The sequence below is a fragment of the Labrus bergylta genome, chromosome 21, assembly GCF_963930695.1.
Source record: "Labrus bergylta chromosome 21, fLabBer1.1, whole genome shotgun sequence".
NCBI lineage: Eukaryota > Metazoa > Chordata > Actinopteri > Labriformes > Labridae > Labrus > Labrus bergylta.
The window spans coordinates 16,573,539-16,587,783 of record NC_089215.1 but is presented as its reverse complement, the minus strand read 5'-3'; the positions used below and the strand labels follow the sequence as shown (position 1 = coordinate 16,587,783).

The following is a 14,245-nucleotide window of genomic DNA, read 5'->3' as shown; positions in this document are numbered from 1 at the left end:
GGTTTTTACAGTTTTACACTAAATTTGTAACAGTGCTTTTGACCGTTTAAAGACATTTATATACTGAATTGTGACATTGGTTAACAGTAACTAATGATCTATTATAAAACAAAAACTAAGACGTTTATATCTTTATATATTTTAATCATCTTTGTTATATCAATCTCTTTCTAGGAGACCGACAACAGTCTAAAAGTAAACACACATATTTTGTTTCTTAAATAGATAATGTTATAGAAGCAAATACAGTCCCACCAAAATTATTCAGGAATGGGCAATGGCAGCTAAACATCAGTAACTGAAGCTGGACTAAACATAGCAGCTCCTTAGGGCCCCTACTGCATCATAGACAGACTGTAAATATTGAGCGCACACATTTTCCGCTCCTCCTGGCCACCGTACTCTCAAAAAAAAAAAAAAAAAAACTCATTCCAAGATGGCGCTGCGCACGGTCTGCGCTTCGGCATTGCGTACTGGTGCAGATTTAGGGGTCAACAATGCGAGGACAATTGCTACAACAGGTATTGTAATAATTTTGTCTAACTATTTTGAGTTTTATATCTGGTAACTTTGCTGTAGGGCCTCAGCGCTGTATGTACGCTGTGAAGGCATTCTGTAAACTAACACAGCAGACCTCCGTGTGTCATTCTGACAAACCCAAAATACATTATAACAATTATTCTGAATTATGTCATGCAGTAGATGAGAAAGGAAATATTTTCTGAAAAGAATTGGAGGACATTAAGTAATTATCTGTGTGTGTGTGTGTGTGTGTGTGTGTGTGTGTGTGTGTGTCTGTGTGTCTGTCTGTCTGTGTGTGTGTCTGTCTGTCTGTCTGTGTGTCTGTGTGTCTGTCTGTCTGTGTGTGTGTCTGTGTGTCTGTCTGTCTGTCTGTGTGTCTGTGTGTCTGTCTGTGTGTCTGTGTGTCTGTCTGTCTGTGTGTGTGTCTGTGTGTCTGTGTGTCTGTCTGTGTGTCTGTCTGTCTGTGTGTGTGTCTGTGTGTCTGTCTGTCTGTCTGTCTGTGTGTCTGTGTGTCTGTCTGTCTGTGTCTGTGTGTCTGTCTGTCTGTCTGTGTGTCTGTCTGTCTGTCTGTGTGTCTGTCTGTCTGTCTGTGTGTCTGTCTGTCTGTCTGTGTGTGTGTGTGTGTCTGTCTGTGTGTGTGTGTGTCTGTCTGTCTGTGTGTGTGTCTGTCTGTCTGTCTGTCTGTGTCTGTCTGTGTGTGTGTGTGTGTGTGTCTGTCTGTGTGTCTGTCTGTCTGTGTGTGTGTGTCTGTCTGTCTGTGTGTGTGTCTGTCTGTCTGTCTTATTATGGCATCAATCATACGATTGTTATGACTGATATTGACACCTCGATTACTAAATATGTTTAGGCTACTCATTGATTTTACATCTACATCACATTCATTAATCGAACTTAAACACTCTTAACATAAAACATAATATAGTAAACAAATGTCAAAAATAAAGATAGTGGTGATGTAGCCTATAACAACAAACACTTTGATACACTGACCCCTCATGACAAAACATATGATCTTAACGAGCACAACATTGCTGATCACTTAACCTCGATCATCTTGTTTTTCCATGATTGTGGGAAGCCAAAATCAGTGACCATTGACAGTAAAAATGATATCATATTTATTGTGTTTGTTGTAAATACACATATGATTAAAAAGATTAAAGAGATGATTGTGTGTTATTTACAAGCTAACCTTTGGGGGTGTTTTCTGTACAACAGCATTCCTCTGCATTCGGAGGGCTCCTTTGGGTAAAATGCCAAATGAGGACGTTGATGTTGAAAACCTGGAATCAGTAGAGAAGTATCGCAGCTACACTCGTTACCTCAGACAAGCTAAAGAAGTGGATAACAAACCTGCCTGGTGGAAGACCTTCAGGAGCTACGTGGAAGCAGCTGATCCTGAGCATGGTGAGGAATGAAGGAGGAAGCTAGTGTTGGACGTGTTTTCCTGTGGCGGCGTGAATATTTCACAGCACAATAACAAAAAAAATAATTGTTGAGTTCTCAGTTAACATGACTCTTGGTATTTTGCAGGTGCTGAGCGAGTGGACATTGGACTGTCATACTATCGACCCAGTAGGACCAAAGAAGTGAAGGAGAGGAAGCAGGTGGTGAAGCAAAACAAGAAGAATGTCGAGTTGGAGAGGGCCGCCCGTCTCTGCACTTGTAAGCTCTCGCATACCTTCACCATCCTTCAATACTAAAGCTTTGAAGTATAACTGAATAAACCTTTCTATTTGTCTCACCAGTAAAGATCCCTCTTGAGCGTGTGCAGGAGGCCTGGGAGAAAAGCAGCGGCCCGTTTCAAATAAAGAGAGTAGCAGATCACTACGGAGTCTTCAGGGATCTCTTCCCCATGTCCTGTTTCCTACCTCAAGTCCCACTCCGCGTCGGCTATGGCCAGGACAAAAGTCGTCAAGTGTATTATGGTAATCGGCTGACACCTACTGAGGTACGTTAAATTACCGTCAAAGCTTTAATCTAGTGCCTTTTCTGCTCTGTAGCCACCTTCATATGTCTGCCTTAACTGTTTTCTAAACCTAGTCTCGGCTGCTCTTTTCTTCAGGCGGCATCCGTCCCTCAGATCAGCTTTGATGCAGAGGAGGGCTCCATGTGGACTCTTCTGCTCACTTGTCCAGGTTAGCATCAACTTTAATAAGTAGCTCCGAATCCCTGGATTGTAATTACCAGAGGTTCTCTGAGCTGTCTTCAAGAAAAGGAGGCAACACAGATGTCTAAATGAATCGTCAGCCGGTATGGACTGAAAGAAATCTTTCTATCTTTCACAGATGAGCATCTTCTGGATAATGAGGCTGAATACATTCACTGGCTAGTGTGAGTACGTCTACTACGTTTTGTTGGCCGAAGTGCTCTCACAGGGGAGGTGTGGAAAAAAAAGAGGACAATTTTAAGTTTTACATCATGGTATATTTTGCAATACGACTTGGTTTCTGTTCATGTTTCGACTTATTGCGGGCCACTTCTTTGAGTGTAATAATTTGTCACAACATGTTGTGATAATGACAGAAGCCTGAAGAAACAAAATGAGTCTTAACTTCAACATCAAAATACGGTTCTGACAGTAAATAGAAGCTCTTCGTTGGGTCTGCAAGCTGCTAATGTCATCCCAGCTTGTTTCTGGGAGCTGGTTTGTTTTTCCTTCCCTCGTGTGTAGTTCACATGCAAGTCAGAGACTGCAGACAAACTCAAGTCTCTACTTCTGCTGTGTAGTAGGCTGTATGAAGCAGAGCGGGATTTTCTGAAACAACTTCACCAACTACCTAGGTGAATGAAGAGGGAAAGGCTTGAAGAGGTCATAAAGCTCCAGCAACACTTGTAGAATGGATGACCCTGATGAAGGCCACAAGCCAAAACGTGTCTGTCTAACATGATACTAAAACTGAGCATCATACTACAAGTGATTTTGGAGCTTTTTGACCTCTAGTAGACTGTACGATCTATCCATATCAAGTAAAAGTTTGCAAAATGTATCGATTATGAGGCAACTTTTATTGTTACCGCACTTCTACTATTATCACTTATTTAACCCTCCATAGTTAACATAACCGTAGATTTCTTGAGTCTTACCCACTACAGCCTGTAACCACCTGTGTGTGTCCGTCTGTAGAGGAAACATACCTGGAGGAGCAGTGCAGGCCGGAGAGGAGCTGTGTCACTACCTGCCCCCCTTTCCTGCCAAAGGGACCGGCTTCCACCGCTACATATACGTCCTCTTCAAGCAGGAGGGACACATCGACTTCCAGGAGGACGTCAGACCATTGCCATGGTGAGCAATACACTCACCACACGGACGAGAAGATGATGTCATTGATTTAAACTTCTCCTTACGCTACTGCAAAACATAAGTGCTTGTTAGAGCCATGGAGTAGGGGGAAAGCTGGTCACATGATATGGGTGGGGATATTGTTTTAATTTAACTCACCCGTTCACATTTTACTCTCAGAGGAAGAGAGAGGGTGAGCTGGGTCGCTATTGTTTTTGTTGACCACTATTGTTTTTGGCTCACTCTGATTACTTTGATTTTGAGTCAATGTATGTCATCATAAGTCAACTATCTTTTTTTAAAATAAATTAAAAGTCAAACTTATTTTCTTAACTCATAATGCAGGGAAAAGGTACTAGGCCCAATCTCAGCCTCTCAGCGGCTTCAATTTTTCAAAAAGTCTCTTCAAATGCTCTGTAATAGTTCTAACTCACTCCAACCACTCAAGCTTAACTTGAGTACCCAATGAGTACCCTTAGCTTAGCTCTTATATTGCTGCATATCAACCCTGTCATTAGCATATGAAAAAACACATTGCAGATAAAGGGACATTTCATGTAATAAAGCCAAGTCATATGAGTTCAAGTGTCATCAGAAGTGGTTGTAAAATGTGTCGACTTAATTACAAACAAAGTCACTTAGCTTATGTTGCCTTTCCTCCCCAGCCACTCTCTGGTGGATCGTACATTCAAGACTGTGGATTTCTACAGAAAACACCAGGACAACATGACACCTGCAGGCCTGGCCTTTTTTCAGAGCCAGTGGGACGAATCAGTCACCAACACCTTCCACGACACACTCGGTGAGTCGCTCACACTGATTCTCACAGACCCTGCTCTACTTACAATGTATTCAAACAAATAAAAAAAATAAAAATGTTTTCATGACATGCACTTCCAGACATGTATCTTGCCTAGATTGTAGGACAAAATATTCTGTGTGACAGTCTGTATTTGAATAATAACGCCTGAGTGTTGTTTTCATTCTCTGCAGACATGAGGGAGCCGGTGTTTGAGTTCATCCGGCCTCCAGTGTACCACCCTCCACAGGTCAAGTACCCTCATGGACAGCCGCTACGCTACCTGGACAGATACAGAGGTGGAAAAGAGCACACCTTTGGAATCTATTGATCATGAAACACATTCAAAGAGCTTCACATCGGAAATTGTGTTTGGTGTATTTATGTAAAAACCAATAAAGCATTTTTAGTACTCGCATCAATTGATGCTGAAGGTTTGAAAGTCTGTCTTGTAGTAAGCATGATATTTAAAAAAAAACTTTGTATTCAAAAGATGGGTGAAGGTGAAGTCAGAGAAGTCAGAAGCTGCTCTTCTGGAGTGACCTCCAACCTTCTTTGTCCGATGTACCCGGACATCACCACTTATGACCTCAGGTACTCATTTAAACTGACATGAAGTGAACACAGCTTACTAAACATACTTAAAACCTTTTTTTAATATATATTTAATGTAAATGTTACACAGGATTAGCCTTTTAGTGCCACAGTAAGGGGGAAGAAAATCTGAGATTTTGAGATTAAAGTCATGAATTTATGAGAATAAACTTGTAAGAGAAGAAAGCTGTTCTCAAAATATCCAATTAGTTTAGTTGGGGCTTTACTTACACAGATATCGAACTACACGTTCAGCATCACATGGTCATTAGTAGCCTATCAGGATCCTGACAAGATACTGCAACAAACGGGGCTTTTTTGAAAAAACAACAACCCGTTATGTCTTGCAGGAAATTGACTTTTTTTGTGCCATAGGAAATAAATGGCTCTGAGGTTTCCCCTTTCTTCATTTTTGTGCAGGCAGATGTCCCCTGTTTTAATACAACCTTTCAGAATAATACTTAGCCTAATTTAAATCGATTTACAAATTTTATATCGTAAATTAGCGACTTTGTTCTCGTAAATTTACAAATTTAATCCGTAATGTTAATTCTGGGCACTACCTTCCCCAGAAATAATGTGAAGAAGTGTTTAGAAACATCTCCAGATCTTTTAGGAAGTCATTCTTGGGTATGGGTAGTTACACCCACATCACTTACAGTAGGTGCAGGCCAGTTCAAGCAGCAGACTGAGGAAGAAGTTAAGCCTGCACTCAAAAGCCACAAAAAGTATCAAAACTTGTGTTTCGCTCTAATAAAGGTTTTGGGATATGGAATCCCTATTAAGGTTGTGTATGTTGGTATTAAAGAGTATTGTATCTGTGTAAAATAAGGTTGCATGTAAGAGAAGTATAGAAAAGTGATGCCTTCCTTTAAGTAGAACCTTCCAGTTACTGTCTTTAGAAAACAATAAGTTAACCTAATTTGTCAATATTTGTCCAGGGTGGTATTCCTGCACACTGTGTACTTTTTATTTCCAAACTTTATGTTTGACATTTTATGATGGAGATTTAGTAGGGCCATGTTTTTTTTTTATGAAAGGGAATCTGTAAAATCTGCATTTCTTTTAAACCACTAGATGTCACAGTTTTAGTTTTTGCAGAAACACATGGAAAGCACCTGAAGCGTTATAAGGCTCCCAGCCTTTACTTCTTGTAAGCACATGGAGGTTGGTGACCTCACATCAATATTTGCAGAGATTTGACCTCAAATTGTGTCTGAGTAGATGCAAGGCTGGCCATAAGAGGGGATGAAAGGGAAAGCTGTCGGTGCCCAGTCACATGGGGAGGGCCCATGGAGGTTTGCAAAAAAACATGGTCTATCCTAATTTTAAGCAACGATGACCACATTTTATTTTACAGTGAAATACTCACCATGACCTCTAAAAGCAACAAAAACACACACTTATGTATTGCATTAGTATACACCAATGTGTTGCTGACTAAAACTTATTTTAGTCAGCTCTAAAGGCTGACGGGAGCCAGGCAGAGGGAGCTAATATTAGCCAGGAGGCTAGTGCTAACAGTACTGATCCAATGTTCATATGTTGATTTGAATTATAGAGAGAGAGAGAGAGAGAGAAAAAGAGAGAGAGAGAGAGTTACAATTACAGCTGATTGGCAACAGCTGTACCACTTGCTTGATGAGCTTTATAAAGTCAAGCACGTGCACCAGGTATCATTTTATTTCTTGGTGATTGAAGCAATGGGAGCTGTTTGGGTCTTTCATTTTTGTGTCCTGACTGTTTGGCTTGCCAAAGGTATTTATATTTCTTCTTTTGTATGTTGTGCTTCAAGTATCACGCCCATTTGATTAATACTAAATGCATTGTCTTTAGGTTCTTGTTGGCTAGCTACTGACACAAAAGGAAAACGGAATAATGGTAAGGAGGACAAAGTAACAGGTGATGATATCAGTGACTAAATATTAAGTGAGTTACTTTCTGATCATCTTTTTGTGCCACAGATCTGTCTGATCAGCTCTCCATAAAGAACGCCCTTGAACGTTTCCAGTTAAAGGAGATTGCGTTGGAGCAACGTGCTGCTGAAGGTTAACAATTTATGTTGTTTTTCTTTGTCTATTTGATGTGGAAGTCCAGTAACATTGATGCTGGAACATTTAACCATCGTCCCACATTCACTGCTCTTAACTTGCAACACCTTCCAGTATTTACAGAGGCTTTTAGTCTGTGTAGAAACAGGAAATGAGAAGTTTAAAGAGCCTTTTTAATATTTTGTCTGGTGTTTTATCTACTCTCACTATGCCAAACCACCTCATTGAAACTTAATTGGCCATGCGTTACAATATTTTGGAGGAAGTCGCCTGTCTGATAACACAAGTTATCGGGTTTGTGGAGAATCTTATTAAATGTGAATCGACATGTTGTTAAACTTTGCTGCGCCCCTTGAGTTCCAGTAGTTAACATCCTCCTCGTTCATGTATTTAATTCCTATAGTGGCCCTAGGTATGTGGTAACCAGCCACATGTATTTTGCTGAAGTTGCTATCCTCATGTATACTTTTGCTGTGGCCCGAAACTTAAAAGAGCACGTTTAAAGATGTTCACAGCTTGCACTCTAAACCTGGTGGAGAAACTTGGCTTAGTTTATTAGGAGAAAAAGAATAGATTCAATTTAATTTCTAACTTGTTCTTCACTTTCAGTACAACTGGAAACCAATCAAGTGGAAACTCAGGCTGTAGTTGGCCATGTGAGGCTTCAGGAGAAGCTTGAGACCAGTCCCAACCAGCTCAAGACCAAGGGAAATAATCTTCAGCTGGAACAGCAGAAGTTGAGTTATGGACCCAACATCAAACGCGAACGCACCCCCCACACAAACGTGACGCAGGGCGACAGCAACGGCAACACCAACATGACGTTGGCCGACGGCAACCCCAACAGCAACGCGACGTTGGCCGACGGCAACCCCAACAGGAACGCGACGTTGGCCGACGGCAACCCCAACAGGAACGCGACGTTGGCCGACGGCAACCCCAACAGGAACGCGACGTTGGCCGACGGCAACCCCAACAGGAACGCGACGTTGGCCGACGGCAACCCCAACAGGAACGCGACGTTGGCCGACGGCAACCCCAACAGGAACGCGACGTTGGCCGACGGCAACCCCAACAGGAACGCGACGTTGGCCGACGGCAACCCCAACAGGAACGCGACGTTGGCCGACGGCAACCCCAACAGCAACGCGACGTTGGCCGACGGCAACCCCAACAGCAACGCGACGCTGGCCGACGGCAACCCCAACAGGAACGCGACGCTGGCCGACGGCAACCCCAACAGGAACGCGACATGGGGCGACAGCAACTTCAACGCTACGTCGGGCAACAGCAACCCCAACATGGAGAGAAAATTTAAGAAAACTTGAAGGGGGTTCTAGACCAGAAAGTAAGGCTGGCCAGAAGAGATGTGTCTCAAATAACTTTTTGGAGATTCCAAACCTTAAGTCAACCTTGTCAAAATCAGGATCTGAATTGGTCTATTGAGACTCATTCAAGTAGGGAATAGGTTGTGGGATCCATGCAAGAGTTCATTTGCATCACAGATGTTTCTGCATTTACCTGCTATGTCTTTTTACATAAAATGGTTAAATGGTATATTCTGCTGCCTCAGGTTTTATTTCAAGATGAGTTATGACATATTACACTGCCAACAGCTCTGGTCCCTTATTTAATAACCTGTTACTCTTGACTGGTATAGCATTCTGGGTCACATGCAACCTTAATTCCAGTTAACTTGGATAAGGTGCAAGACTACCTTGGCGTAAGAGTCTAGAGGGACTTGATATCCTTTTTTTTTTTTTTTTTAATTTATTTTTTAAAACAATTATCCGAAAGCATTAAGGAGTCACAGTAAAATTAAGTGACTTGACTGACTGCACTGCTAGTACCACAAACTCAATTTCCTGGTAATTAATTTAGACAGGCTGATTGCTCCAGCTGAAATGTATTTTACTATTATTATTTTTTTTTTTTGGATTAAAACTTGTTAAACCAAAGATGACTCACCTAAGCATCACTGGGCATACTGGAGTAGAATTTGTCCCCGTTCCAGCATCAGCCAAAGTCACCCAAAAGATGCATTGAATTTGGACCCTCTGTTACAATCAAAGATTGTAATCATGGAACATTACTCCCAGTGGGACTTGTGATTCCTCTTCAGTCTTGGATGTCCTCTCCACCACTAAAAATGTTTGAAAGGAACAATGAATCTCCACTGTTTAACACAAAGTTAAACTGAAGGGATATCAACCTATCAGTGTATTAATAAATTTCACCTGCTTTGGTGCAAATGAAAGTAACTGGTGCAATGGAGAGTAAAAATCAAGGTAACCCAAGGAATTGGATTTTGCATGTGGTGGTTGCAGACAATTGCTCTCTCCTTATCCTTCCTGACTGTTCTCAATTTTGTGTTCTGCTGCTGTCCTTATTACTGGTAGCATTAGGTGGTAACTGCAGCCCTATCAGGTTGCATAGGAAGTCCAGATCCCCACAGGGTGGCTTATTAATACATGTGATCACAAGAAGGTTTACGGTCTCCCAGCACATTGTCAATAAAATAGAGATCCCCAAGTACAGCATCTGTTGACTCATCAGGGTCAGGCATGCTAAGATGCTGAAATATACACAATGAAGATTAAATTCACACAAAGGCTGTGATTCCAATTTGTTACTTAGATTTCCGGTGTGGTTTTGAATCCTGCCCTCAATGGGTTGATGACTTGTATTTTCTTTGTAACCTTATATTTTTCTCAACAAATTATAATATGTACATCAGCAAAGATTTTCAATTCGACTGATTTCTTCATCGAGATCTGATGTATGGTACATTAGTGTTCCCTACATTTCTTTAAGCAGCGTACAACCACATGGCAGCTGTAATGAATTGTGTACTACTCTTAGTTTATCTATTGCAGCATAATAAATACAAAGCTTGTTTGAAATTCTCACTGCATTACAACAGAACATGTTTTTGGGGAACCGGATAGTGACAATAAATTAATGGTCATGATATATTTAGAACTAAACTTCATATTTTTAAATATTATTTAATATATAAATTAGGAGGCTTGGTATTGATTGTGGAGCCCACAGCATGTATACCTAAGCTCAAAGAACTTGATGTAATTGGTTGGGAACATTTCATTTTTTTCATGACCTCAGAGAAAAGGGTAGTTATACCCACATCACTTACAGTAGGTGCAGGCCAGTTCAAGCAGCAGACTGAGGAAGAAGTTAAGCCTGCACTCTTGCTCAAAAGCCACAAAAAGTTTCAAAACTTTCTGAAGAAGACCTCAAAGTTTTCTCTCTTGTATCTTCAATCTTCATTTTCTTTACAATCCACATTATAAGTAAGCAAAATCTCTGCCACAACAGCTGTGCTGGGGGTAGTGTTGGAACATGGACACCAATAACTACCACAGCTATAGGGCATCTATCCTAATTTTAAGCAACGATGACCACATTTTATTTTACAATGAAATACTCACCATGACCTCTAAAAGCAAAAAAAAACACACACTTCCCATCAGCCTTTAGAGGCTAAAACTTATTTTAAACTTATTTTAGTCAGCTCTAAAGGCTGACGGGAGCCTGGGAGGGCTGATTCACTGGGCCTTTCAGGGAACCAGCCATTTCTGCAGGCGAGCTTTAGTAAAAAAAGATGTAAAAAAGCAGCACTATAGCAACAAAGAAAACAAAAACAGATAAAGCAGCCTAAATTGTTTTCAAGCAGAGGTCGTTATTAAATATTTGTATCATGATTTATTTTATACTGGTGGATTAGATAAGAATATTTTGTATTTTGTGTTGTCATTTTTAATACTTTTCCTAATGAATCCATCTCATTTCAGCCTCAATAAAAAAAACCTAATGGTTAATAAAAAGGGATCTGTATTTAATTTGAGAAACAATTTCCCCTGAAGCTTAAGAGACACATGTTGCTGCCAATTTTAGGTCAGCAATGGACAATTGTTTACGTGCATGCAACTAAGTTGTAAATGGTATAGTGCTTTTCTAGTCTTCTGACTACTCAAAGCACTTTTACACCGCATGTCACACCTACACATTCATACACATTTGGACTATCAACTCTACCAACTGAGTCACAGCCACCCCTACAAACACTAGTAGCTGTCTATAATTAAAAACTAATATTTATCAGAAATTTAACATCCACCACTGCTCTAGTAATGTTGGGGTTGGCTGGTCTGCCTTCCTTGTATACATAATTGGTCATTCATTTTCAGAGGGCTCGTTCAAAAGGCTTTACACCTTTTAAATAAGAGTTTAATACAAAATATAAAATAAAAAATGAAGAGAAATAAAGCATAAAAGCATAAAGCAATCTCACCTAGTCCTGTGTGTGTGTGTGTGAGAGAGAGAGAGAGAAAAAGAGGAGAGAGAGAGAGTTACAATTACAGCTGATTGGCAACAGCTGTACCACTTGCTTGATGAGCTTTATAAAGTCAAGCACGTGCACCAGGTATCATTTTATTTCTTGGTGATTGAAGCAATGGGAGCTGTTTGGGTCTTTCATTTTTGTGTCCTGACTGTTTGGCTTGCCAAAGGTATTTATATTTCTTCTTTTGTATGTTGTGCTTCAAGTATCACGCCCGTTTGATTAATACTAAATGCATTGTCTTTAGGTTCTTGTTGGCTAGATATTGACACAAAAGGAAAACGGAATAATGGTAAGGAGGACAAAGTAACAGGTGATGATATCAGTGACTAACTTTTAAGTGAGTTACTTTCTGATCATCTTTTTGTGCCACAGATCTGTCTGATCAGCTCTCCATAAAGAACGCCCTTGAACGTTTCCAGTTAAAGGAGATTGCGTTGGAGCGACGTGCTGATGAAGGTTAACAGTTCATGTTGTTTTTCTTTGTCTATTTGATGTGGAAGTCCAGTAACATTGATGCTGGAACATTTAACCATTGTCCCACATTCACTGCTCTTGACTTGCAACACCTTCCAGTATTTACAGAGGCTTTTAGTCTGTGTAGAAACAGGAAATGAGAAGTTTAAAGAGCCTTTTTAATATTTTGTCTGGTGTTTTATCTACTCTCACTATGCCAAACCACCTCATTGAAACTTAATTGGCCATGCGTTACAATATTTTGGAGGAAGTCGCCTGTCTGATAACACAAGTTATCGGGTTTGTGGAGAATCTTATTAAATGTGAATCGACATGTTGTTAAACTTTGCTGCGCCCCTTGAGTTCCAGTAGTTAACATCCTCCTCATATATTTACTTCCTATAGTGGCCCTAGGTATGTGGTAACCAGCCACGTGTATTTTGCTGAAGTTGCTATCCTCATGTATACTTTTGCTGTGGCCCGAAACTTAAAAGAGCACGTTTAAAGATGTTCACAGCTTGCACTCTAAACCTGGTGGAGAAACTTGGCTTAGTTTATTAGGAGAAAAAGAATAGATTCAATTTAATTTCTAACTTGTTCTTCACTTTCAGTACAACTGGAAACCAATGAAGTGGAAACTCAGGCTGTAGTTCGCCATGTGAGGCTTCAGGAGAAGCTTGAGACCAGTCCCAACCAGCTCAAGACCAAGGGAAATAATCTTCAGCTGAAGTGGAGTGACAGCCCCAACATAAACCTGACTTTCGGCGACAGCAACCCCGAAAGCTACATGAATGACTTCACCGGGATGTCTAGTGACAGCAACTTCAACGTGACGTCTGGCGACGGCTACTTCAACGTGACATCTGGTGACAGCAACTTCAACGTGACGTCTGGCGACAGCTACTTCAACGTGACTTCTGGCGACAGCAACTTCAACGTGACGTCTGGAAACAGCAATTTACTGAAGACTTCTGGAGACAGCAACTTCATCGAGACGTCTGGAGACAGCAACTTCATCGAGACGTCTGGAGACAGCAACTTCATCAAGACGTCTGGAGAAGGCAACATCATCATGACGTCTGGAGACAGCAACTTCATCGAGACGTCTGGAGACGGCAACATCATCGTGACGTCTGGAGACGGCAACTTCATCGAGATGTCTGGAGACAGCAACTTCAACGCGACGTTGGGCGACAGCAACTTCAACGCGACGTTGGGCGACAGCAACTTCAACGCGACGTTGGGCGACAGCAACTTCAACGCGACGTTGGGCGACAGCAACTTCAACGCGACGTTGGGCGACAGCAACTTCAACGCGACGTTGGGCGACAGCAACTTCAACGCGACGTTGGGCGACAGCAACTTCAACGCGACGTTGGGCGACAGTAACTTCAACGTGACGCTGGGTGACAGCAACCCCAACAGCAACATGACGTCGGGCGACAGCAACTTCAACGCGACGTTGGGCGACAGCAACTTCAACGCGACGTTGGGCGACAGCAACTTCAACGCTACGTTGGGCGACAGCAACCCCAACATGGAGAGAAAATTTAAGAAAACTTGAAGGGGGTTCTAGACCAGAAAGTAAGGCTGGCCAGAAGAGATGTGTCTCAAATAACTTTTTGGAGATTCCAAACCTTAAGTCAACCTTGTCAAAATCAGGATCTGAATTGGTCTATTGAGACTCATTCAAGTAGGGAATAGGTTGTGGGATCCATGCAAGAGTTCATTTGCATCACAGATGTTTCTGCATTTACCTGCTATGTCTTTTTAAATAAAATGGTTAAATGGTATATTCTGCAGTCTCAGGTTTAATTTCAACATGAGTTATTACATGTATTACACTGCCAACAGCTCTGGTCCCTTAATTAATAACCTGTTACTCTTGACTGGTGTAGCATTTTGGGTCACATGTAACTTTAACTCCAGTTAACTTGTCTAAGGTGCAAGGCTACCTTGGCATAAGAGTCTAGAGGTACTTAATTTCCTTTTTTTTTTTTTTTTTTTTTTTTTTAAAACCATTATCCAAAAGCATTAATGAGTCACAGTATAATTAAGCACCTTGTGACTTGACTGACTGCACTGCTAGTACCACAAACTCAATTTCCTGGTAAACAATTTAGAAAGGACGTATGCTCCATCTGAAATTATGTCTTTTACTATCAACAATTTTTTTTTTT

At 41.2% G+C, this 14,245-nt stretch overlaps 3 protein-coding genes across 3 annotated transcripts; all 3 read left to right on the top strand.

The window, feature by feature from the left end:
* The first annotated feature begins 365 nt into the window (after positions 1-365).
* mrpl38 (mitochondrial ribosomal protein L38) lies at positions 366-5,026 on the top strand. Its single transcript, XM_020640134.3, has 9 exons — positions 366-521; positions 1,741-1,929; positions 2,056-2,187; positions 2,271-2,473; positions 2,588-2,660; positions 2,811-2,856; positions 3,650-3,808; positions 4,471-4,607; positions 4,799-5,026. The coding sequence occupies exons 1-9, from the start codon at positions 437-439 to the stop codon at positions 4,933-4,935; spliced, it is 1,161 nt and encodes a 386-aa protein (XP_020495790.2). The 5' UTR covers positions 366-436; the 3' UTR covers positions 4,936-5,026.
* A 1,807-nt stretch (positions 5,027-6,833) lies between these two features.
* LOC136176966 (circumsporozoite protein-like) lies at positions 6,834-8,806 on the top strand. Its single transcript, XM_029278511.2, has 4 exons — positions 6,834-6,956; positions 7,035-7,079; positions 7,163-7,246; positions 7,859-8,806. The coding sequence occupies exons 1-4, from the start codon at positions 6,902-6,904 to the stop codon at positions 8,575-8,577; spliced, it is 903 nt and encodes a 300-aa protein (XP_029134344.2). The 5' UTR covers positions 6,834-6,901; the 3' UTR covers positions 8,578-8,806.
* Positions 8,807-11,656: 2,850 nt separating this feature from the next.
* On the top strand, positions 11,657-13,858 carry LOC109988576 (uncharacterized PPE family protein PPE12). Its single transcript, XM_020640105.3, has 4 exons — positions 11,657-11,778; positions 11,857-11,901; positions 11,985-12,068; positions 12,677-13,858. The coding sequence occupies exons 1-4, from the start codon at positions 11,724-11,726 to the stop codon at positions 13,627-13,629; spliced, it is 1,137 nt and encodes a 378-aa protein (XP_020495761.2). The 5' UTR covers positions 11,657-11,723; the 3' UTR covers positions 13,630-13,858.
* The last annotated feature ends 387 nt before the right edge of the window (positions 13,859-14,245 follow it).